The 24280-nt window shown below is 42.8% G+C and overlaps 2 protein-coding genes across 2 annotated transcripts; both read left to right on the plus strand.

Annotated features, from left to right (window-relative positions):
* Positions 1–245: 245 nt before the first annotated feature.
* rab5c (RAB5C, member RAS oncogene family) lies at positions 246–12743 on the plus strand. The gene is made up of 6 exons (XM_060039187.1): positions 246–395; positions 7512–7837; positions 10352–10503; positions 11044–11166; positions 11325–11418; positions 11528–12743. The coding sequence occupies exons 2-6, from the start codon at positions 7672–7674 to the stop codon at positions 11653–11655; spliced, it is 663 nt and encodes a 220-aa protein (XP_059895170.1). The 5' UTR covers positions 246–395; positions 7512–7671; the 3' UTR covers positions 11656–12743.
* An 863-nt stretch (positions 12744–13606) lies between these two features.
* kat2a (K(lysine) acetyltransferase 2A) lies at positions 13607–24144 on the plus strand. The gene is made up of 18 exons (XM_060072192.1): positions 13607–13891; positions 14177–14300; positions 14459–14604; positions 14800–14889; positions 15124–15305; positions 15720–15911; positions 16386–16492; positions 16996–17100; positions 17638–17774; positions 19168–19376; positions 19888–20014; positions 20094–20204; positions 20309–20452; positions 20539–20653; positions 20771–20807; positions 21528–21591; positions 21676–21760; positions 22568–24144. The coding sequence occupies exons 1-18, from the start codon at positions 13667–13669 to the stop codon at positions 22759–22761; spliced, it is 2394 nt and encodes a 797-aa protein (XP_059928175.1). The 5' UTR covers positions 13607–13666; the 3' UTR covers positions 22762–24144.
* Positions 24145–24280: the final 136 nt, after the last annotated feature.

A 24280-nucleotide genomic window follows, 5' to 3' on the forward strand; every position in this document is an offset into this window, starting at 1 on the left:
ACTTTAAAATATATAACCGCCAAACTTTTAAATTTTAACGTTTACAAAGCAGGGCTAGAACTGTGTGGTACACATAACTCACTCCGCATCTAATCAGTAGTATCCAATTGTGTATCTTTTTAAACGATTATTTTGAGTAAACATCAACTGCAAATTGTTTTTCCTTGCAATGATTCATTTAAAAAAAACAATATGTATCCTTAATACGAGAAGGCTCGAGGAGGTGGATTTTTTATTGAATCCGACGATGACAGAAGTGAGGAACAACCATTGGTCGGAAAACCACGGAAGCGTGGGAGGTTCCCGGAAAAGTCCCTCACCGGAAAGGAAGGCCAGGGTCCAAGAACGGAAAGATAGGAGCTGCCGATGTCATCTCCGAAAGACGCCAAAGTATCGTAAGTTAAACTTGTCACAAGTGTGTAATTATAATAACACTCAAGAAATATCGCCGCGGTACTGACGTCTCCTTTTCATCGATTGTGTCAGTGTGTCCGTATCTATATTATTGTGCTCAGCCAAACAGACAAGTCCACACTCAGGCGATTCTTTTTTTCTTACCAAAACTGCATCGAGATGCTAGCCTTAGAATGGCTAGGCTAAGCCATCTAACCTAAGGGGGAAATAGCAATGGGTATGCATTCGTGTTGTTTGTCACTGGGGAAACGGCAGTACCTTAACAAACGATAGACAGACGTAAATCAACGTTATGTTGCATCTGCCAAGTGTTAAAAACAGCTGACTACGTTTGGCAGTGACGTTATGGAGTGCGCTAACCCTGCTGCTACATCAGCTCACTGTCTAATGTTACTAGTTGAATAACTGTAGTAAGGCAACATGTAATGTAGACCATAGACAAGATTACACCTATTGTTGGCTTGTCTTATGTGCCCTGGGCTTGGTGAACTGACATTAGGGCATTTGTTATTTACAGAACACCGAACGTCGGTAGCTACAAAATATCCCTTTTCAACTAGTTAACCAGCTAGCTTACGCTACATTCACATACAGGACTATGACGTAATTTACTTTGGCCAAGGCGTTGAGGCTGCAGGTCCAAATGAGTATATGTCTTTATCAAGTTGGTAACTTTAGTGACTGGTGAAAAGACTCTCTGTCGATAAGCGTTTGTTCCAAACATAGGCGGATAACGCTTGACCAACATCGATTTATGTTGGTTTTAAATATTGACGTGATTGACTTTCTATTTTTTCTCTTTGACAGCTAGACATGGATATTGACAACAGTTATGGACTACGAGCTTTATATTACGTTTTTTGCCGACTGTAATGTTATGTCTACGACTCTTTCTGTGGAACTTGTTCACCACAAGCTTGACCTGTCATAACAAAACCAAGCACGAGTAACATCGTTGGGTTGGAACAATTAAGGACAAATCGTATTATTCTACTCACTAGACAACATTCGTCTAGTCGATGCAATGTAGTAGTTATAATACTGCCTGGCTGCCCACAGGCACACATTCCTAGGTTATCTCTTGATCTGTAAACGGAATATTAATTGCTAATGTTTCTTATCACTTAATTGGAAGGTGAGCCTTGCTCAAGGTCAATAGACCAAAGGGTACTCCAGGTTAGTCTACTTATACACAACATTCCCCAGCTTGAACGTTTCGCTTAACATAAATATATGTATGATGGTTAAATGTTCAGCAAAAGTTAAATGGAATAGGGTTTTCCAATTTCCAGTAATGAGGTTAACCATAATCATATATCAATCTCACTTTATGCACAGTATCTATTGAATACGCAAATCAAAATATCTTGTGGGACGATGTAGGGAGATTTTGTTATTCAATCAACAATGATACTAATCATTCTAAACCCTTTTCGTGTTAAATATTAGACTAATATATTATAAGCAACTCTGCTTTGCAACTACTTTATGCAAAATTATGCTTTGCATGAACTGCTGAAGTAAGGCAAATAGCAGGGGCTTGCAACCAATTTTATCCCTGAACCCAGAATGAGGAAATGGTTGCCCCGGTTTGGCAGCGTGAAGTTACAAAGCATAATAATGTCTTGTGCAGACAGAAGGATTGGAAAAGTCTGAATAATTTTTAGAGAACTTTCTTCTTCTGGCTTTATACAGAACTGTAGTAAGAGAAGGAGGTGCCTATGATTTCCTATGGGCCAATCATCTGTTGCTAAAAATTATCCTGTGGCTTTTCTTGATGGAATTCATACAATTTTCCATTGGTCACCATTCCTACAGATTTGCTGGATGAAACGACAATGGCGGCAACCAACAGTTCTAGTTCTAATTTACACGATAACCAACTGATTCAAAGGCTAGACCACTTGAGGCCCCACGTGACGGGCCTGAGGGGGTAGGAGCTCCAGCTTAGCACCTTTTAAGTCCTCCATGAAGTATCATTCACTGGTACTCTAGCACTCCACTAACTTGAGCTCAAACACACATGTCAATGTTACTGCCAAACAAACAAAAAGTTACCCCACCCTTGCACTGAAGACAACCTCTGTCATGTCCCTTCTTGCTTCCTGATAACTGGTAGAGTGAGATCTGTGTCGGAGGTGTTTGTTGCACCACTACCACCGCTGTGGCTTTAATGACTAATGCAAACTGTCACCCGCTTACAGTTTGCATTAGTGCTATTTACTTCCCTTTGATGCATGATTCTGGACTAGTACTGGATATGGCTAATATTGGAACACAATGGCATTGTCAACTAGTGGCTCGTTGCTATTCTGCGGCAGTCCGTAGCCCTTTTACATATGAACGCTGTAAAACTGCCAGATTAAGTTTTTTTTTAGCAAAAAAAATTTGATTCACACAAGACCCGCATATTGATTGAACAATTCTAGTGGAATTCAACCAGTCAAACAGCATTGGAAATGGCTGTATTTTCCTGGAATAAAGTGTTATTTTTGCGGCGGAATCACTGCAGTTTGAAGTTGAACACAATTTGGCCAATCCTTTGATGAGCCGAAATGTGTAAAGAAAGAGCCCCTCAGAATTGGTGGTTGAGACTTCTCAGAATAAAAAAACCCCTCAATTACTGTGTTCTGACGCAAACTAACGGGGCCGTGAGTTGGAGGTTTTTTTTGGGAAAGTTGATCTTATGATTCTTGGGTTTCCCACAGCACTTTACAGCTTAGGCAGCCGCCTATGCAACACATGCCTGCGTGGTATTCATTTTGGGTTATCATTTTGGGTTCAATTTCAATAATGCTCTTGCGTCCATTAGGGGTGTAACGGTACACGTATTTGTACCGAACCGTCACGGTACAGGCACTTCGGTGCGGTTACAGAGGTGTACCGCGGTTCGTAAATGTGGCGTACATAGTGTTAATATGGTGAATGTAAAGGCTTGTTTTGCAATACGGAATTTAAAACTTGAAGTCGGAGTTCCACCCGGACCGTTTAGCCAAAGTATGCTACTCCGACTCCGTAATCCCTTCAGCAGCTCTCCGTCGGGATGTCGGATACGCAATGCAATTGGCCGCCCGATCTATCTTATACAGTATGTATGTTACAAACCATTTAAGCAGTGTTGTAAATACACTTCCAAAGCTTTTCAAATCTTATTTGGTGTTTTATTGGTCCTGGTGCAAAGTAAACAATGTACAAAGTAATTAAGGTACAAAGTCAAACCGAAGAAGTGATTCAGGAAATGATTTTGTTAGAGGACCAATCACAGCCCTTGCCGTCTCCGTTGCGTCGACCAATAGGTCCATGGTTTCGACGCATAGTTAAAAATATTGGATGTGCACGTAAGCTACGGAGAGGGTCTCCGACAGGCTGTCCGGCTATGGATAGGGCTCCCTGTGTCTACTTACAGCACTTTAACATGCACACGCATTTGAAAAGGCGCCATCCAGGTGTTACTATCACCGTTGCTGTGAAAAAAAAAAAGCGAGCTGTACAAACCCAGCTCACTGGGAATTCAGAAATGCAAATGCCATAACAAAGTTTATTGGTGTTTTCATTGCTGCTTTTTTTTTTTTTTTTTTTATTAACTATTAACCGTACCGTATCGTACCGTACCGTGACTTAAAAACCGAGGTACGTACCGAACCGTGACTTTTGTGTACCGTTACACCCCTAGCGTCCATACGGTCACCTTCTGCTTTCAACTGCTCACTTCAACGGTGAAGTGTGTGTGTGGTTCATGAAGGTTTTTGTTGTGGGTCGGGTGCATTGGTTTAGCATATTGTAACAGAACTACGGATATATTCGATTATTCGTTCCCGAGGGTCAAAATTCGATTTTTAACATTTGGACCGTTAACATTTTTTCCCATTCGAATAAACAAGAATTAACGGACGGAACTAATGTTGGACAGGTGTCCAAGGGCATTATCCCGCTTATACCACGGTCACTTGCCATAGAAAATAAATGAAGACCATTCATTTATAGGGGGATTATTTGTTTATCAACACGCCGGATGTGCGCGCAGATAGATCGCCATAAGTAAATTTGTTTGACCGGTTGCCATGGTTATCTCCGTCCAGTTAATTTGCAGTTGCTGTGTTAATTAGCGATGTTGTCAGCTTACTGTTACATTAAACTGTAATCAGAAAACTCGGTTATATGCTATAGACCCTATAGTATCTGTGGTATAAAGGCTGGGATGAATTTCAAATGATAAATACGTACTCTTAATGTTGAAAGTATAGACCGTCGCGATTCAGCCTTTATACCACAGATACTGTAGGGAGGGACTATAGCATATAACCGCATTTTCAGATTACGCATTTTACGCATTTTTCGCAATTTAATGCATTTTTCACAATTTACCAGCTCTCGTTTTGAGGGCTGAACAGACAATTTGACTGGAACTACTTAGCCGGTAGTTGTTGTTTTGTGTTTAAGATATTAAGTGATTTCTTGCCGATGATCCATGGCTGTCTTGGTGAATTTCGGCACACATCGAATAATCGATATTCGTTCATACTACCCACTGATTATTCGACCATGAAAAATTGGAGTTATTCACATCCCTAAACAGAACTAAGTGACTAAACTGACCTTCTCTGACATTGTCCTTTTTTCCTCTTAAATGCTCCTTTGAGTGCCCGGTGATGTAAATGCATTGGGCATCGATATTGGTCTGACAGTTACCTTCTAAAAATATTTTTTCTTTGATGAGGTTAGGATTAATGGTAAAAAAAAAACGTTACATACATACCTTTACCTTTTTTGTGTTAATACATTTATTTTAGGTCCTAACAGGGTAGTAAACCCAAATGTATTAATTAATTAAGTAATCTAAAGCCATTTTAACTACTGAAATAAGACCATCATTTAGAGAAAGAGGGAGCTACTGTTTTTGCCAGTCTCCGCCAACCGGTTTGTGAATTCCACTCTGCCCCGAAAGCAGGGAACCCTTCTTTCCTGACGACAAAGTGCTTTTTAGTCAATTCTTGGACATCACCACAGCGAGTTGTTGGTGGATGCGTGGAGCTCTGTCTGGGGGGGGGGGCGGTTGATGTTGACTGTGGCGAAGAAGAGAGGGTTATACTTCTTGGACACTTTTATTATAATGACACGGTGTGTGGATGTGTGAAACTTCTTCTGAGCAGTGGTGGATTTCTTTGTTTCCGTCCCAGAGAGGAATATGCTTCCCAGTTATAGTAAAATGCAAAGGTGTGAATCATTTCATATACAAAATCGCAAGTATCCGTTTTTTTCTTTGTAAATCTGTGTTAGAATTTTGAGCTGAAACAGGGGGTTCACTTACACTTTAAAAACCAGGCCAGTATAAATATTTCATAGCGTTTCTTTCCATACACCCAGTTTTCACCCTTTCCCTGACCCATATCCTCTGTCTGTCTTTCCAACCCCCTTCCCGTGGAGCTCTCCAGAGACCATTAAGGATGCCATTAGGCAATCTGTTGTAGGCTGCTTCAGAAGAGTCTACTGTATTTGAATGAGCCCGGGGCTTGGGACTTTTGCTAGGGGTTTTAATGCCACCTGTGCAGCTTACTCTAATGATGTGGAGGTCGATTGATGAGTTCATACATGTAGGCTCAGGGGAACAATGTTCTGCCAAGGTACCCTTGATGAGCGTACTACAGATCAGGACATTATCTAGGAGCCACAGATCCTAGTTAATGGTGCTGAACATTGAATAATGCCTATTATTGGCTTATATTTGAGGTCTTATTGACACAATGTCAAGCTTTCATAAAGCCCTTGTCTACAACATGTTAGCTGTATCTTATGATCAAGTCTAATCTTGGATTAGGATTGGTAATTAAGATAATGGAATCAACATTCAATGAACATATTTAAAAACGCATCCATTAACATTTACTCTGCCTCAACTGTGCTGTTTTTAATCTAGTCTTTGCTGTTGAGTTCTTTAAGGAGGTTTGATGAACGAGGGGCATAAAACAGGTGAACCCATGGCCCTTTGGTTGGATTCAGATGCACCATCCATTGACACAGTGAACAGTGTAGCCTTATTCTCCAGCCACCTCTGCTGCTTTGGTCTCTAACGGCCTCCCTCAGCTCTGCTGGATGTGGGAGTGTGGGAAAGGCGTATTGGGCTCCGGTCCAACCCTCCAGGCTTATTGTGGATTACTGATGTCTGTTTAGGGTGGAAAGGACCACAGTTCCTCCAGCCACACACTTGCTAACCAGGGCCTTGGAACAAAAACAAACTCAATCAAGAACGCATTTCAATTTCAAGTATTGTATTCCCTTTGTTCACTTATGTGGTTATGGTGTGCTCGATGATATTATTGTAGATCAGATTCCATTGTTTAAAATACTTATGTTAACACCCCCTTGTCAGCACTGGGAATGCATTTGAGAGTAGTATATAGAATTTATGAAGCATGACGATAATTCGCATGTGTTCTGTCCCTGGCCTCCTCATGCATCGGAGATTAGCCCAAAACGCTGCTTGAGAGGGAAAAAACTAACCGCCTTACCTCCACTAACTGGAGAAATGTTCCACTTTTAAACTCACAAACCCATTATTAGACATTTATTAAGTACGATTGGTCTTTTTTTGCGTTCCAAGTGAGGAAGCGCTGAAAACAGTGCCTAGTGTCCTCTGCCGTCTTCACATCCTGTTTTGACTTAATTACAGTTTCCTGTCCCTCTGACCAAGCAGAAGCTGATACATGCATCATTTAACAGATAGTAAACTGAAGGGGAAGCCAAATAATAACATGTTTTAAGATCTAACACTTTGGCCTAATAAAGAACATATCTGACGATACGGATCCATTCCTTAAGGGACGTGCCGGGCTCTCACAACGGATAGCCTATTGGTCAATTTATAATATGTCAGTTTTCAGTGTTCAGTTAAGAATCACAAAGTTGGGCTTGGATATTTTTGGCCAAAAGTAAGTCTGCTTATGTGTTTGCAAGATAATAAAAGATGCAAACATTTGAGTCGTCCTCAATTTTTTTTTTAACTGATTACATTGATTAGTGGATAGTGTCCTCTTGTGTCTGTATTGAAAAGTGTGTCTAACTTAAGCGGCCATTTAATACGCATTCCCTCTCTTTTCCAGCTCTTGCTACTGAGGTGTCCTCTTCCCGCGGATCATTCCTCACCTGGACACTGTTTGGCCCTGCCTTAGGAAACCGCCACCTGCCTTGTGTGAGACTACCCTAAGTTGCCTGGACATCCCCCCCCTCCTGTTCCACTAGAGAAACTTTCAACACAGCCCAATGGCAGGGAGAGGAGGACCGGCACGGACCAACGGCACGGCAGCCAGCAACAAGATCTGCCAGTTCAAGCTAGTGCTGTTGGGGGAATCAGCAGTTGGAAAATCCAGCTTGGTGCTGCGCTTCGTCAAAGGCCAGTTTCATGAATACCAGGAGAGCACAATTGGAGGTGAGGGTCTTATTCCTCTTTCTCATGTTTTTCTTTCCCAGTGCTCCAAGGCTATTGGTGGTCTGGTGTTTGTTGGCGTCCCTCAGTAGATTTAAGAGCTTGTATGTTTGCTAGGCTGCTGAATGAACGATTACAGTAGACCAACCGACCGCCTAGCTCACAAATCCTCTGTTGTCCAAACGTGGAGCTGAAGCGGCAGAACGAGTTTTCTGTACTTGGCTCACCTGGTGCCCCCTGACAAGCGGCTTAATGGATGATAAAACATGTGAAGAATAATGTTCTGGTTTGGCAAACAATTCAAAATAAGCTATAAATGACTCCAGCCCAAGGGAGATTTCTGACTTACTGATACGTTTTTTCATCTATTCACTATGCTCAGTACCCAGACCGTTATGTCTTGTATTAAATAGAGCTGTTCAATTAAGAGTGATCTGTTTTTAAAGTTACCCGTGTTGTTTTCATTGATGCCAACTGTTTTGATACAATGCTTATTCGCAATCATTTGTGTGTTTTTTCTTTACAACTGTTGCTGCGTGCCTGAAAAAAGTATTGAGAATTATTGCTCATAATTATTTTCAGTCTCTGAACATCTCACTATGGTTTTTTTTTAAAGCCCAGAACAAAACATCTACCCCATGTCAACATTTAGGAAAGTATTTTGACCCTTGTTTGGTCTACTTTTACTATTCTCACCCTTGGTAGTGCAGAGTTTTATCAAGGTCCAAAAATATAAAGTTACAGGCTATTCTCTGAGCTGATCTCAGTATCACTAAACACAAATGTTTTGGGAAAAGGTTCAAAGGTTTCCTTGTGCTGACCAAAGTAATCAGACGCTTTTGTGAATGTATTTTTTGGGGGAGAACAATGGAAGCCAACGACAACAACAATTTTAACCCATATTGGTAGAGCGGTGAGAAAAGCGATGTTGCCTTTGATCGTTTAAATTAAATGTTGAAAATGTCAATAATTATAATAGCTACTCCTTTAATCTGAATGATGTGTACACAATTGAACCACACACCAGCATCAAGCGGCAATGTTGGCGTAGTTCTTCAATGTAAACTGTGAAAATCAGCGGGAAAGCACGAGAATCCTTGTACGCTAACTTTGCTGTTGATTTCTCAAAACATAAGTCATCCAATCAGTGGGGCTGCAGTGTCGCTAGCTCGACCCACTTAGCCGGGTTTGGTGCCTGGTCAAAACCAGTGCCGCTTAGGCACCGTGTCCTTTAAAATGAAGTCGCTGGGGGGGGGAATTTAGTACTACTATGAAATAAACCCCACATTTGATTGAATTGCCTCAAAGGCAGCCGATGCGATACATTATTGACTTAAAATGTGATGGATGGGAGACAGAACAGTGGAGTTTGGCCTGCTGAAAACCAATGAGGCAGTATTGACTAGACACTGGTTCTTACATTAAATTCAACCTTATATTGGTATATTTTAATCTATGGTGAATAAGCTGGCCAAAGGTTTGTGAGGCATATGTGGTTTATGACTGGAATGAGTGTGCGTTAGACGTTGACCCCAGATGCCCCGGCAGGACAGGAAATTTATTGTGTGCTGTTTAACAAAAGTGTTCAGTCCTTCTATTCATAAACCTGTTTCCACCACATTCCACACATAGGTATTTTGCTTGGCATTTGCTCAGATGTCAGCTGTTTTTATTCTATAAATTCTACTAGTTAGCATTGTAAATGCATCCTGCGTGGGAGATGAGGAAGGTTAAGGATAATTGTATTTTTTTGCTAATTGTGTATTCATTCAGACATTTTTATTCAGGTCGACACAGAATACTGACACCATGGCTTCCTTCCACTAAGTTCTTCAGGATGTAAAGACAGGATGCCTGTTGCTCACACTGACCAAAGACTTTAAAGTACTCAGCATTTTTTTCTGTTTTACTTGGTGGTCAGCTGCCATGCGCCTGCTCAAAGGTTCCAAAGCTCTAAAATATGCGGTGCCTACAGAACATACATTTCCCCTGTCATGTGATGTGACACAAGGGGCTGAATAAGCAAGAAATATTTGGAGCGTGGGCCTCTTCTTATCAATCTAGTTGGGATAGAACTGTGGACTACATGGTTAAAAGTAAATAAATTGCTCATTTTATTAAGCAAACCTAACCTTTGAACATCATTACTATGAGTTGGATTAGAAGATTACCTTTAATTAATTGTATTTTTCTTTGGAATCACGTCAAAATGAGGGGCGTTCGACTGATTGATATTTCCTTGACTTCACTAGGCAGTTATAAGAGTGACTGCATCAAAGTCCAAACAATGCATCATTGTATATTCAATTCAATTCAAAGTGTTTATTGTCATATGCATAAATGAGACGTTCTCAGTTGTGCAATGAAATTCTTCCTTTGTTTCCACAGACTGAATGCCAAGATTTTTTTTTACAAGATAGATAGCCTGGCTATGGCTCCCTCTGAGAAGATCCTTCAATCTTTCATTGAAATGATCACTCGACTCTAAAGCGGCATGTGGCTTGTCTTTCTCTCTAGCTGCCTTCCTCACACAGACGGTATGCCTGGACGACACAACAGTGAAGTTTGAGATCTGGGACACCGCAGGACAGGAGCGCTACCACAGCCTCGCCCCCATGTACTACAGGGGCGCCCAGGCTGCCATCGTGGTCTACGACATCACCAATACAGTGAGTCAGGCGGCCCGCTTCCCATTCAAATGTATCATAGCCCATTGACGGCTGATCAGTCCAATGCAATGCGAATGCAGTGCGATGAGTCTGTGATTGGTTACTTTCATAATAAAGCTTAGCAGTATTGTTTTAGATATAGGTTTATATTGGATCTCCGATTTGGCCTTGCGGGATTGACTCTTCAGTACACAACGCATCTGTTTTGAAACGTGCATGGGAGTGGTTACAATATTTTTCTGGCTTTCGCTTATTACAGATGTTTTAAGAATTTGATGGTGGAATAGTAAACATATTAATGTATTCTGCTGAAGCATAGCAACCTGGTGACTGTGGGACAACAAAGTTTGTACTAGTCTATATTCAGCTTTCGAAAAAACATGTGTGCTTGATAATTTGCTGTATATTTTGTGTGAATAGTCAAATTATCTTACCCGCGTCCTACCCTTGGGCTTAACAATCCTGTCCACGGTATGTTTACTTACATAATGAAATGCCACGTTTCTTATGAAGGTTTTTGCGTTGTGCTTCTGCCACCAGGATACGTTCACGCGTGCGAAGAACTGGGTAAAGGAGCTCCAGAGACAAGCCAGCCCCAATATCGTTATTGCACTGTCAGGAAACAAGGCAGACCTGTCCAACAAAAGAGCAGTCGATTTTCAGGTACAGTCCCCCGATTGCAAATGTTTAACTGCATTTGTATCAATTAATTTGCAATTGACGATGTTCAATGACATTTTTCTGTAAAATATAGGCCAGAAAATAATCTGCACTAATAACTGATCGATATGAAACCACTATCCACCTGTTTTGCTTTTCAGGAAGCACAATCCTATGCAGACGACAATAGTTTGCTCTTCATGGAGACGTCAGCCAAGACTGCAATGAATGTTAATGAGATCTTTATGGCGATAGGTACGTACTGAGCAAAGCCACCAAATAAGGTACGCTACGATTCTATGCAACGATTAAATAATAAATTGACGGCTCATCCTTTCTCATGTCCCCCCCCCCCCCCCCCCAGCCAAGAAGCTCCCCAAGAGCGAGCCCCAGGGGGCCGCCGGCGCGGGCGGACGGGCCAGAGGCGGCGTGGACCTGCAGGAAGCCGCGCCACAGGGCCGCGCCAGCCAGTGCTGCGGTGGGGGGAACTAACTGACGTACTGGAACCCCAAATCAGATCGATCGCTACGAACCCACCCACAGTATCAAGCAACCAGTCTTCGATATCAACCAGCTGAGAAAAAGCGCATCCCATCGATCCAATCAAACCCATGGTCAGACCCTTAAGCAACACAGACCCTTCATTGTTTGGCCCGAACCCAGTGACCGTTTTCACCAATGAATCAACCAACAAACCAACTAAACAGAACAATGCGCTTGTATACCTCTATATATATGTGTGTGTCGATGTATGCATACTGAAAATCTAGACCAACAAGAGCGCCACAATGATGGATACCTTGAAATAACCAAGAGGAAAACTTAAAAAAAGGTCCCCAAGACGGAAGCGGGATATGATCCGTTTTCCATCGCACTTCGTCCAGCCCTCTGCTGCTCCCCTTTCTCTTGATCAGTGGCTAGGTGAGATTCGGCGCTAACATGGCGTTTTTTTAAGCAGAGCGCCCAAGAGGCTTATCAGCTCTCTCTCGCCCTGTCTCCTCCTAATTCCATCTCGACCATGCACCAGTAATCACCGCAGTATTTTCAATCATGGTCCTGTGCCACTGTTAGAACTCAAACCCTCTTCTTTGTTTGGTCTGCAAATGTGTCAACCGTCACTTTATTTTTTCCTTCATGGATGCTGGTAGGCTGCTTGGATAGGATGGAGTCTGGGTTAGAAAAAAAACAAAACAAAAAAAAGATGGATAGGGGAAAGATTAACTAGATAGTGGCGTTGTAAATTCACGCTTTCATTGTCACTGTTTATTACTTGACAGATTATCCGGTCTGATTTGTGTTTTTGTTTGGTTTTATAAAAAGGCCTAGACCAACCAAGAATTGATTATCACGTCTTGATATCTGACCATAAACATTCAATATACCATTATTAACCATATCACAGGCAAGTCATTTTTAGCATTGTTGTACTGTGTTTGAATCATGAGTCAAATGCATAAAGCAAGACACGTTTCTTGACCAAAATTGAATTGTGTATCAGAAACATGTTGCTGTATTTGTATCTTTTGTCAAGTATATTACCAATCAGTAGTTATTGTCAATACAATATCTTCCCACTCTGATATATTGTCATCAATTATTTTTGTGATTGAGGATGTTCTTTTTTTATTCATTTTTTTTTTATTATTCTATGGTATTAAATGCACTGGTTCTATCTCATCTCCATCAAATCAGATGTCATCCTTAGCTTAATTTTCTATTCCTTACCACTTTTATTTTTGTAATATCGGGAGGGCTTACTTTTGACCGGTGTTGTCACACTCTGTAATTACGTCAACAACTAGCACAACAGTATCTCTACAGCTGTGTGTGTGTGTGTGTGTGTGTGTGTGTGTGTGTGTGTGTGTGTGTGTGTGTGTGTGTGTGTGTGTGTGTGTGTGTGTGTGTGTGTGTGTGTGTGTGTGTGTGTGTGTGTGTGTGTGTGTGTGTGTGTGTGTGTGCGTAAAGATGAGGCAAAGGACATTTTAATTTTATCAATAAACAAAGGGGAGGTATATTATGTCCGTCTGGAATTATTTCAACCACACCTCACAATATTCATTGCCGTATGAGTAAACAAATATTTCGTGGTGGTTTGACAATGTTAAGTCTCCACCATTCTCTGGATGACGATTAACGTGACACAATCTGAAATAGGCTCTCATAGTTGGTTCTTACTTTCGTTTTTGTAAGGATTTTGGCCACCTTTTATAATGCACAAGTAGGCTAAATGAGTGCTCAGGGATATGCTGGATATGCTCAGGGATAAACAACGTATCCCTGTTCAACCTCCCTGGTTGTTTGGTCAATATTCTACTCGATGCTATTTTCATGTAACTTCTTAAACGTTGCAATGGCATTGGTTAAATAAAGTGAAGAAAAAAATGGAGTGAGCGTTTTCCTCGCATACATACTACATCGCCCAGAATGCATCACACCATTGAGGGTGAGGCACCCGCAAAAGCGAAGAGAAGAAGAGTCTACTGGGTTGCAAAGAAGCGTGGATATGTCGGACCCGGCGGCACAGGCCTTGCAACCGCGGCTTCTCCAAGCCCAGTCCAGTGGGTCTGCTGGTTCGAATACTGCCTCTACCGGTTCTGGGTCAGCAAATAGCGACCCGGCCAGGCCGGGCTTAAGCCAACAGCAGCGTGCAAGCCAGAAGAAAGCCCAAGTCCGAGCTTTCCCACGGGCAAAAAAGCTAGAGAAACTTGGCGTATTCTCCGCATGCAAGGTAGCTAGCCTAGCTAGCTAAAGTTATTCACAACAAAGCACTGAGAAATGTTCGTTTATACGTGTCATGTCTGTTTAACATTCGATGTCTACACTTGCATACCATTCAGGAAAAACAACTGTTTGCAAAGCTACGGTTAATGTGTGTGCATAGCGAACCATCAGTAGGATGCTATACCTCATCAGCTGTTTGAACGGGTTGCTAGCTAGTAATTAATGGTTCGCATATTATGGCAATGCAACTACAGGGGTATATTCAATGCTATTTCTACGTTGCTGTTCTCAGGCCAGCGATACATGCAAGTGTAATGGCTGGAAAAACCCAAACCCACCTACAGCCACCCGTATGGACCTTCAACCACAAGCGGCCAGCCTAAGCGAACCCTGTCGCAGCTGTGGACATGCTCTGGGTACCAAATATCATCCCTTTCCTTTATATATGTAAAGATGCTGTTATTAGCCGCTGATCGAAGCCTACATAAATTGACTCAAGTTAATGACGCTGACAAATAACTTGTGGTTGGGAAGGGATCTTATTTGACTAATTATGTCCTTTTATCCTGTGTAGCTGACCATGTATCCCACCTGGAGAATGTGTCGGAGGAAGAGATAAACAGGCTGTTGGGGATGGTCGTGGACGTGGAAAATCTCTTCATGTCCGTACATAAAGAGGAGGATACGGACACGAAGCAAGTCTACTTCTACCTCTTCAAGGTAATTGAAAGCTGTTACTATACTCTATCAATAATGTGTGACCTCTACACTCTGTTGTCCTTACTGAAAATGCCTTCAGTGATTACGTAGTACATTTATATTAACATTATCATACAATGTGGATCCAGGTAAACACATATCAATATGTAAACATAATGTACAAATCAATCTGCTATCTTCCATTTTCTTTGATAGCTGCTGAGGAAATGCATACTGCAGATGAGCCAGCCAATTGTGGAGGGGTCTCTTGGAAGTCCTCCCTTTGAGAAACCAAACATAGAGCAGGTAAACATGTGTTGATGAAACCCTTACCTCAGAAACTTGACCATAAGTGTACATTATAATGTGACTAGTCTAAGTAGAATAGTGCTGAGGGTGGTGGAGGCTTCTTGGTTCAAGCATTGAGGCGTCCTTAGGCAAGTTGCCTGACCTGATCGATGCCTAATATATAACAAGACCATTTATACCTAAATATATGGTTATCGTTTATTTGTTTATTTAACTTGTCTTTCCACAAAGGGGGTGCTGAACTTTGTCCAGTACAAGTTCAGTCACCTGGCACCAAAGGAGCGTCAGACCATGTTTGAACTCTCCAAGATGTTCCTCTTGTGCCTCAACTACTGGAAGCTGGAGACCCCAACGCAATATCGCCAGCGCTCTCAGAAAGACGATGGCACGGCTTACAAAGTTGACTACACAAGGTTTGCACACACAACACACCCAGGCACACACGCGCGCAGGCACACACACAAGGGTGACACCTTTAATGGCAAATTGCCATTTTGGCCTTTTCAATTAGCTAATCATGAAAGGTTGCAAGTCATTTGTACAAAATTAAACATCAGATTTTTCTCTTTTTTTTTAACACGTGTTAAATTAAAAAAATCCTATTTGAATCTCAATGAATAATCACTCACAATATCGGGCAAAATAATCACTGATCCGATATTTCTCATAATTATGCACCAACACACACACAGCAAAAATGGACACAACCACTGTATTGTCTTTACCTTTCCGCTCCCCTATTTGTTTCTCAGCAGTTATTTGGGACACTGGCTATTTTCCTAAAACTTGTTTGTATCCTGGTCTCTCTCTCTCTCTTTGGTGGCTAGGTGGCTATGCTACTGCCACGTCCCCCAGAGCAACGACAGCCTGCCTCGCTACGAGACCACTCAGGTGTTTGGCCGCAGCCTGCTCAAGTCCATATTCACAGTGACACGGCGGCAGTTGCTGGAGAAGTTCCGCGTGGAGAAGGACAAGCTGCTGCCCGAGAAACGCACTCTCATACTCACGCACTTTCCTAAGTGAGTGCCAACGACGTGTGTGTGTGTGTGTGTGTGTGTGTGTGTGTGTGTGTGTGTGTGTGTGTGTGTGTGTGTGTGTGTGTGTGTGTGTGTGTGTGTGTGTGTGTGTGTGTGTGTGTGTGTGTGTGTGTGTGTGTCAAACAAGCCATGTGATAACTGTTTCAAGTTTTTATGTGTCGCACGCACATTAATAGAACAATGATCAGCAACTCAGGAGATGAAATGCCTGACTTTCAGGCATCCTCAACAGATTTCTTGCAACCAGCAAAATATTTACCAATGAGTATGAATATTTACACGGTTGATTACTTTCATTAACCAGGGTTTAAATATGTATGAATATTAATATCTGATGGGCAAATTGTAAATGAATGATGGGGAACTGTTATGCTAGACTATTTTCTAATAAAAGAGTACTGTTGAATCACTTGTAAGTTTTGTACATGCTCCTAAATGTGGTTGTGTGTACTTCAGATTCTTGTCTATGCTTGAGGAGGAGATCTATGGGGAGAACTCTCCCATCTGGGAGGCTGACTTCACAATCCCCGCCTCGGAAGGAACACCCCTCGGACACCAGACAGGTGAGGGACCCATAATCATCCTCCCTCTCTGCCTTCCTCCCTAATTGACTCCTAGACAGGCCGCAAAATGTAATTTAGAATTTTGTCTCTTTATGAATGGAAATATGTCTTTGCAAAGCATTCTTTTAATATAAAACCCTGAAATGTGTACCTGCCAAAGGGTCAAATTCATCCGCCATAAAATTCATGCTTTGCTTGGTATGTTTAACTTGCTTCACAAAATTACATTCTTCACAAAATAATAATTATAACCCATATACTCTGCCTTGAATTGAAAATGATCTAGTGTTTCACAACAGGTAAATGTGGAACCAGAATAATTTCGTAAGATAATTGACTTAGATATAGAATAATAACAATATTTATAATTGGCTGATGTTACATGTATGTATTTTGTACCCTCTCAATTTATCTTTGTGACCCATAATGGGTCACAGGATAAACAATGTGATTTGTCATCATTGATCCGACCGATGACTGTTGTGACTGTGTGTGTGTCGTAGGGATCAGTTCTACCTCGGTGTCCCTCACCCCCTCCCTGTCCAAGGGCATGAGCGGGGTCTCATCCCTCGGCAGCGCGGATAAGTCCGGAGCAGAGCCCACCACAGGTCTGCGGCCCTGCCGGAAATACCCCACTGCGGTGTCCCACCTCTCCCCTCTAGCCCTAGTCTGACCCTCTACCCTTCAGCCTTCACCATACCACAATGGATAAAGTGTGTTACATTTCCCTAGCATACACAGGCATCCTACAAAGGGATGGGTGAAGGAGAGTGGCAAAGTGTCGTTCAATATATTCAGTAATTATGCACCGACGTAAACAAAAATACGGCTCCAGAGGAGTTTCTGAATAATTTGTCACGACACTCATTTCAAGGAATTCCTTAAATACAACATTAACAGTGTCATACTTTAATTACAAGATTTATTTTGTCTCCTCCTGATTATTTGAATGAGGCGTTCCATTGCCCAATTGTAACAGTGGAATGTTTTTTCTTAAGATCAGGTGCAAACTAATGACGCCGTAGAGCAACAAACCTAGAAAGAAACAACAAGCACAACGATAACAACGATAACTGGTCCATTCAACCGCCGTTAAACGGACCACAGGAGCGTAATTGTACCGTCCTCCTCGTTTTGCCGCTCAGGAGAGAAGCGCAAGCTTCCAGAGGCGATGACCTTGGAAGACGCCAAGCGGATCCGCGTGATGGGCGACATTCCCATGGAGCTGGTGAACGAGGTCATGATGACCATCACCGACCCTGCCGCCATGCTGGGCCCCGAGGTGAGCACGTCCACCCTCTGCAGAACCCCTCAACCGTTTGAACCAATGGAACATCTGACCTGAGCACACGGTTGGGGTTGTGTTGGTGCGTGTGTTTTGAAATTTCTTTGTTTTGATGGTTCTCCTGTAATATTGTTGGAGTGCCTCCGATTTAGAAAAATGGAAGTATTTCTGACTCATTTAGTTATTCTTCACTCGGCCCAGTATTTTCTTTTTTTACTTCTTTCTAATTTTTTTATTTACTACAATACTGATTTGTGTGCTTCGCTTGTTCACATTGCACCGACTGACAATGCAATAGTTAAACCTAGGGCTGTAACGATACACAAATTCACGATTCGGTTTGTATCACGATTTTTGACCCACGGTTCGATACATCCCACGATTCTTTTAAATTTAAAAAGCATTTTATTTAAACACTTAAATACCAATTATCTTAATGTAACATTTAATAACAAATAATTTGGAACACTGAACAGATTTGAACCGAAAGAATACTATTAAAGTATAGCTAAATTAATAAAGAAATAACCAAAGATTGCAGTTGGAGGATGCTTTTTGCTGGTAGGCATAATAGGGCCCCTTTAACTGTTTAGTTGGTTTATTCAAATATCCTTATTAGCGCTTCTTATTAGGCTATGTAGCTTAAATAATGACATAATCAGGCCGTATAGAATGCAACATGTTTAATAGCCTAACTTTCGATGAGGAAAAACATGAACGTCGCAATAACGAGGCATAGTGTTACGAGTAGCATGTGTGTGCGGGAGAATGGCAGTGTGCGTATGCGTGTGTGAGTGACGTCAGCGAGTGAGTGGACGAGCGAGGAGAGCGAGCGGTAGCGCGTGTGTCTAGTGAAGAAGCGAACGAGTCCGGTAGAATAAAGTACCCATCCTGTCAATAATCGGTGGCCGTTTCATTCCGACCTATAAGCAGACAAACTGCCAGTCAAATCACACAAAACAATAGAGACAGGATCACACAGGCAATTTTTTGCGCGCTTGGCCCACTCTGGATAAATGTCGTTCATATCGCATATGAGGACTTCGACGGCTGTGGAGAAATGCAATCCTCCGTAGCCACGGAGAGCTGTGATCACAGAGAGGGCATCTCGTCACATATTTACGGCATCGATAGGAGGGGGCGCTGTCAGCAGACTATTATTTAGACAAATTATTAGCAAATTTCAATCGGACAATTTGACCGAAGAGTTAGAAAGGGCATATCGCGCTTCTGCCTTCTCACACCGCGAGACAGGTTCGTGGCTTTGAGTATCACGATTTTCGGTTTGATACGCGTATCGTTACAGCCCTAGTTAAACCCCATTTATTTTAGTTTAGTTAGCATGGCCACCTACCTGATACCTTAACCCCCCCCCCCCCCCCCCCCCCAGACTAACCTGCTGACGCCCAACGCCGCCCGCGACGAGACAGCCCGCCTGGAGGAGAGGCGCGGCATCATAGAGTTCCACGTGATCGGGAACTCCCTCTCGCAGAAGTCCAACAAGAAGATCCTGATGTGGCTGGTGGGCCTGCAGAACGTCTTCTCGCACCAGCTGCCCCGCATGCCCAAAGAGTACATCACCAGGCTGGTGTTCGACCCGTGAGTACTCGTAAGGAGTGATGGCTGATGACCCCAGATCAGCCATTCTGAGGTTGATTCGTGCACGGAGAGAAGACCGTTCTTTTGTTCTCCATGGAGCTCCGGAGGGGAGGAGAAGTATGTAGGAAAAACATTAGGGCTCGGTACTGCAAGTTCTGGCTTGATGGTTTGCAAATTATGGCAATGCAACTACAGGGGTATATTCAACGTTATTCTTGCGTTGCTGTTCTCAGGCCAGCGATACATGCAAGTGTAATGGCTGGAAAAACCCAAACGTACTATTTACCGTCGTTGTCCTATGCAGCTATTTAGCATGGTGAATACAGAAACTCTTTTTAAATGAGTATGTAGGGAATAGGCATCTGCTTACTGGTTAGGCGGCGCAGATTTGAAGCCAGCGTCTTTCAGCATGGTTTGATTTGCATTGCACGATTACTGCTCATGTAATAACCGGTGCCTCCAACAGGTTTTTAATGGCATATTTTGTTGTTGCTTTTCACACTTTGTGCAGGAAGCACAAGACTCTTGCACTTATCAAAGACGGCCGCGTCATCGGAGGCATCTGTTTTAGGATGTTCCCCACTCAGGGCTTTACAGAGATTGTCTTTTGCGCAGTCACGTCCAATGAGCAAGTCAAGGTGCGTTTTGGCTATTCAAACACGGCTAGTGGTCCACTCTAATGAAAAGGCTCTAACCGCGTTGTGTTTGACCCTAAAGGGCTACGGAACGCACCTGATGAACCACCTGAAGGAGTACCACATCAAACACAGCATCCTCTTTTTCCTCACCTACGCCGACGAGTACGCCATCGGCTACTTCAAGAAGCAGGTACAGCGCAAGTGGCGCCCAACGCCCCAGACAACACGGGACACGCGTGCACACGAAAGGCCTCGTCGAGTTGACTCATGTTCTCTTTGTTGACCCCTCCCCAGGGCTTCTCCAAAGACATCAAGGTACCAAAAAGCCTTTACTTGGGCTACATCAAGGACTACGAGGGCGCCACGCTGATGGAGTGCGAGCTGAACCCTCGGATACCCTACACCGAGCTCTCCCACATCATCAAGAGACAGAAAGAGGTACACGCGGCCCCCTTTGCGGTGTCCAACCTATTACGGGCGGGAAGCCCAGCGTGGTGCTAAACACGTCTTATGTGTGTGGTCAGATCATCAAGAAGCTGATCGAGCGGAAACAGAGCCAGATTAGGAAGGTGTACCCGGGCCTCACCTGCTTCAAGGAGGGAGTCCGCCAGATCCCAGTGGAGAGCATTCCCGGCATTCGTAAGTGTATGGTGTTTATTGTGTCCTTGGGTTGTTGGAGTGGATGCTGTTGATGGAGTGTTAGTCAAATCGTGGGCTAACCCTGATTTGGGCTTTTGTTTTATTTCTGTTTTTTAGGAGAGACCGGCTGGAAACCCAGCAGCAAGGACAAATGGTAAGCATTAGGGCTGTAACGATACGCGTATCGAAACCGTAATCGCGACCCTCAAGGCCACAAACCTGTCTCGCGGTTTGTGGCGCACACTGCCATTCTCGCGCACACACATAGGCCTACGCTACTCGTAACACTATGCCTCGTTATTGCGACGTTCATGTTAGACGTTCATGTTTTTTCCCATCTATTGAAAGTTAGGCTATTAAACATGTTGCATTCTATACGGCCTGATTATGTCATTATTTTAGCTACATAGCCTAATAAGAAGCACTAATAGGATATTTGACGAAACCAACCGAACTAGTTGAGGGTTTTTGCCTACCTGCAAGCATCTTCCAACTGTAATCTTTGGTTATTTATTTATTAATTTAGCTATATTTTAATAGTATTCTTTCTGTTCAAATCTGTTCAGTGTTCCAAATTATTTGTTATTAAATGTTACATTAAGTTAATTGTTACATAAGTGTTGTTTAAATAAAATGCTTTTTAAATTTAAAAAAACCGTGGGATGTATCGAACCGTGGGTCAAAAATCGCGATACAAACCGAATCGTGAGTTGGTGTATCGTTACAGCCCTAGTAAGCATGATTATTCTACTCTACGGTTACTGATCATTGATGCGCTCCTCTTGGACTATAGTTGTCAGTATTTGTAGGAGGACAAGTACTACTCACTGCCAATTAGTTTCACCCCAAATCTTATGATTTGTGTGCTCTGCAGTAAGGAGGTTAAGGACCCTGACCTGCTGTACAACATGCTGAAGAACCTCCTGGCCCAGATCAAGGTACCTTGATGTCTTTAAATATATTGACAATAGGCCAAGTTGTGGGATTGATCAGCCCCTGACCATGTGTCTCTTCCGGCCCAGACACACCCTGAGGCCTGGCCCTTCATGGAACCAGTGAAGAAATCCGAAGCACCAGATTACTACGAGATCATCCGCTTCCCAATCGGTGAGTGTAGGGTTGGGGTTTGATCTCATTCAACTGACATAAAATCTGCTTCGCAATTATTTTTGATTGAGATAACCTGGCTTTCTTAAACATTTTGCTGAAGTGAACTTTTGAGAGTTTTAGCTGATCCGCCATGCTCTCTGATAAATAAACTTTGCTTCCACACAACCTTTTGAATAGTTTAGTTTAGATGCAACAAATAACAAGGGAAGCAATAAGAGGCTGAAGAGAATCACCGACATTTAAAAGACTTCCGGGTCTCCTACTAAATTGTTAATTTTTAGTTATTTGACCTGTTCATACACGTTGGCACATCCCATCAAGAATCAAACTCTGTTTTTAATTTATTCAGCATTATTGTGAAGCAACTATCAAGTGTTAATCTCACATCTGTCATTGTTGAGGGCCTTGCTGTTTCTCTGCTGTGATTGCCTAGCGCGCTCTCAGGGCCTTCTTGCATCTGGGTCGGCTTAGCTCAGGAGGTAGAGCAGGTGTCTTGTAACATTGAAAGGTTGCGAGTTCGATCCCCAGCTCCTCCTAGCTGAGTGTTGATGTGTCCCTGAGCAAGACCCTTAACCCTTACTGCTCCTGACGAGCTGGCTGTCGCCTTGCACGGTTGACTCTGCCGTCGGTCTGTCAATGTGTGCATTAACCGATGTAAGTCGCTTTGGATAAAAGCGTCTGCTAAATGCCCTAATTGTAATTGTAATTGCATCTTTCAAACTGCAATTTGTCGCACTTTTAGTCCATTTGAGGTTGTCGCACAGCAAATCCCTGTATCAACCTAACCGCTCCGCCCCCCCGCAGACCTCAAGACCATGACCGAAAGGCTGAAGAACCGCTACTACGTCACCAAGAAGCTCTTCATCGCCGACCTGCAGCGCATCATCACCAACTGCCGGGAGTATAACCCCGCCGACAGCGAGTACTGCAAGTGCGCCAACACGCTCGAGAAGTTCTTCTACTTCAAGCTGAAGGACGGCGGCCTGATCGAGAAATGATGCGCCGCGGAAACCGCGTGGGTCTGACCTCGTCCGTCACGCCTCTCCTCACCGATTCCAGGGGGCCAAGGCGGACGCGGAGAGACGAACGAACGCCGCAGGGGAACACGGTGGATGTTTTGTGACTTAACGCTAGGGGCCACCTGGGCATTACGTAGTGGTAAATGTTATCCTTCCTCCTCTGCCCGTCAAGTATTCCTCTGAAACCTGCTATCTCATCTGAAATGCTGTAATTGAAAAATAACTGTTTTGATGCATTAAACGTACCAAAGTTATAGGTTCCAGTAAAAAAAAGAAAATGGAATTGCGTGTTAAGGATCAAGCATGGATGCAATTATGTTTTTTTTGTTTTGTTTTTTAAGTAAACATTGTGCCCTGATTTCAAAAAGTACATATTTTTGTTTTGTACACCAGAGACTGGACCTTAGAACCTAAGCCACCGTTGCCTTCTGTTGCTTACACAACACTTGAACAGGCCAGTTTACCAGAGGGTTATATGAACATCGGTCTTATCAACAAGAGGTGCAGTCATTTTCACACATTCTCGTCAAACGTGGGCAGTTGTTGCACTGGGTAACCTAGTTAGCCTCTCGGTTGACCCCGCCTACCTACCAGTCAACCATTCACCATCGGTGGAAACAAGCAGTTCAGTTAGGAAAATACATTGCCCCTCCCTCCCCATCGCTTTCAGGATTGCGTCGGTTTCTCCGTAACATGTTTTAGTAGGAGAGTTTCATTTTATAATTCAACACTTAAAAGGCCGAGTTTACCTGTTCCTTTGAGCTCCTCCTGGATAACCTTTCTTGAAATATTGCATCTTTTATTTTAGGATTACTCCAAGAAGAAACCAGTCCTGTCACCAGTCCTTTAAAGTGGTGCTGACGTTGCATTGTTTGGTTTAAAGGTCAATATAAGTTGTTCTGGTTTATAACTCATTCCATACACGCTTTGGTTGTTGCAGCATGGCAAAAAAAAAACGAAAACACAATTCATTCAGAATTCAATCATAGCCGTCACACTCGCCTTCACGAGTCTCACACTCATGGTGCAAAGTAACTCGTGTGGGTATGCAGACCCGTGTCTTGGGTGAACCTGCTTGTTGATTGTTGCACTCACTTTGTATGCATCTGTTTCTCTCTATATGTCTGTGTGTGTTATTTTGTACTTGAATCATTCTTAGCTTTGATTAACTTGAGTCATGTCAGTGTTGCATTCTTCAGGGTTGTCGGTTGTCTCTTAATGATCTACATATGCTGCAGTACAGAATCGTATTAAAGAGGACAGAGTGAAACTTTAATCTATATAGCAACTACTACTGTCTAGTTATAGTATACATGCCAATCTACTGTAACTGTAAAACCTTAATAAAAGTTTTTTTTTTTCTATAGGTCTACACGTTGATACGGTTTCAGTCGTTTAGATTTGCTATGGTCTAACACAACCAACAAAAGGGCTTGCAAAATTGTATTCAAATAAATGATCACCACTGTTTTCCCCAGAAGCACAATGTTAAGTTCTG

The sequence above is a fragment of the Gadus macrocephalus genome, chromosome 2 (assembly GCF_031168955.1).
Source record: "Gadus macrocephalus chromosome 2, ASM3116895v1".
In the NCBI taxonomy this organism is placed as follows: domain Eukaryota; kingdom Metazoa; phylum Chordata; class Actinopteri; order Gadiformes; family Gadidae; genus Gadus; species Gadus macrocephalus.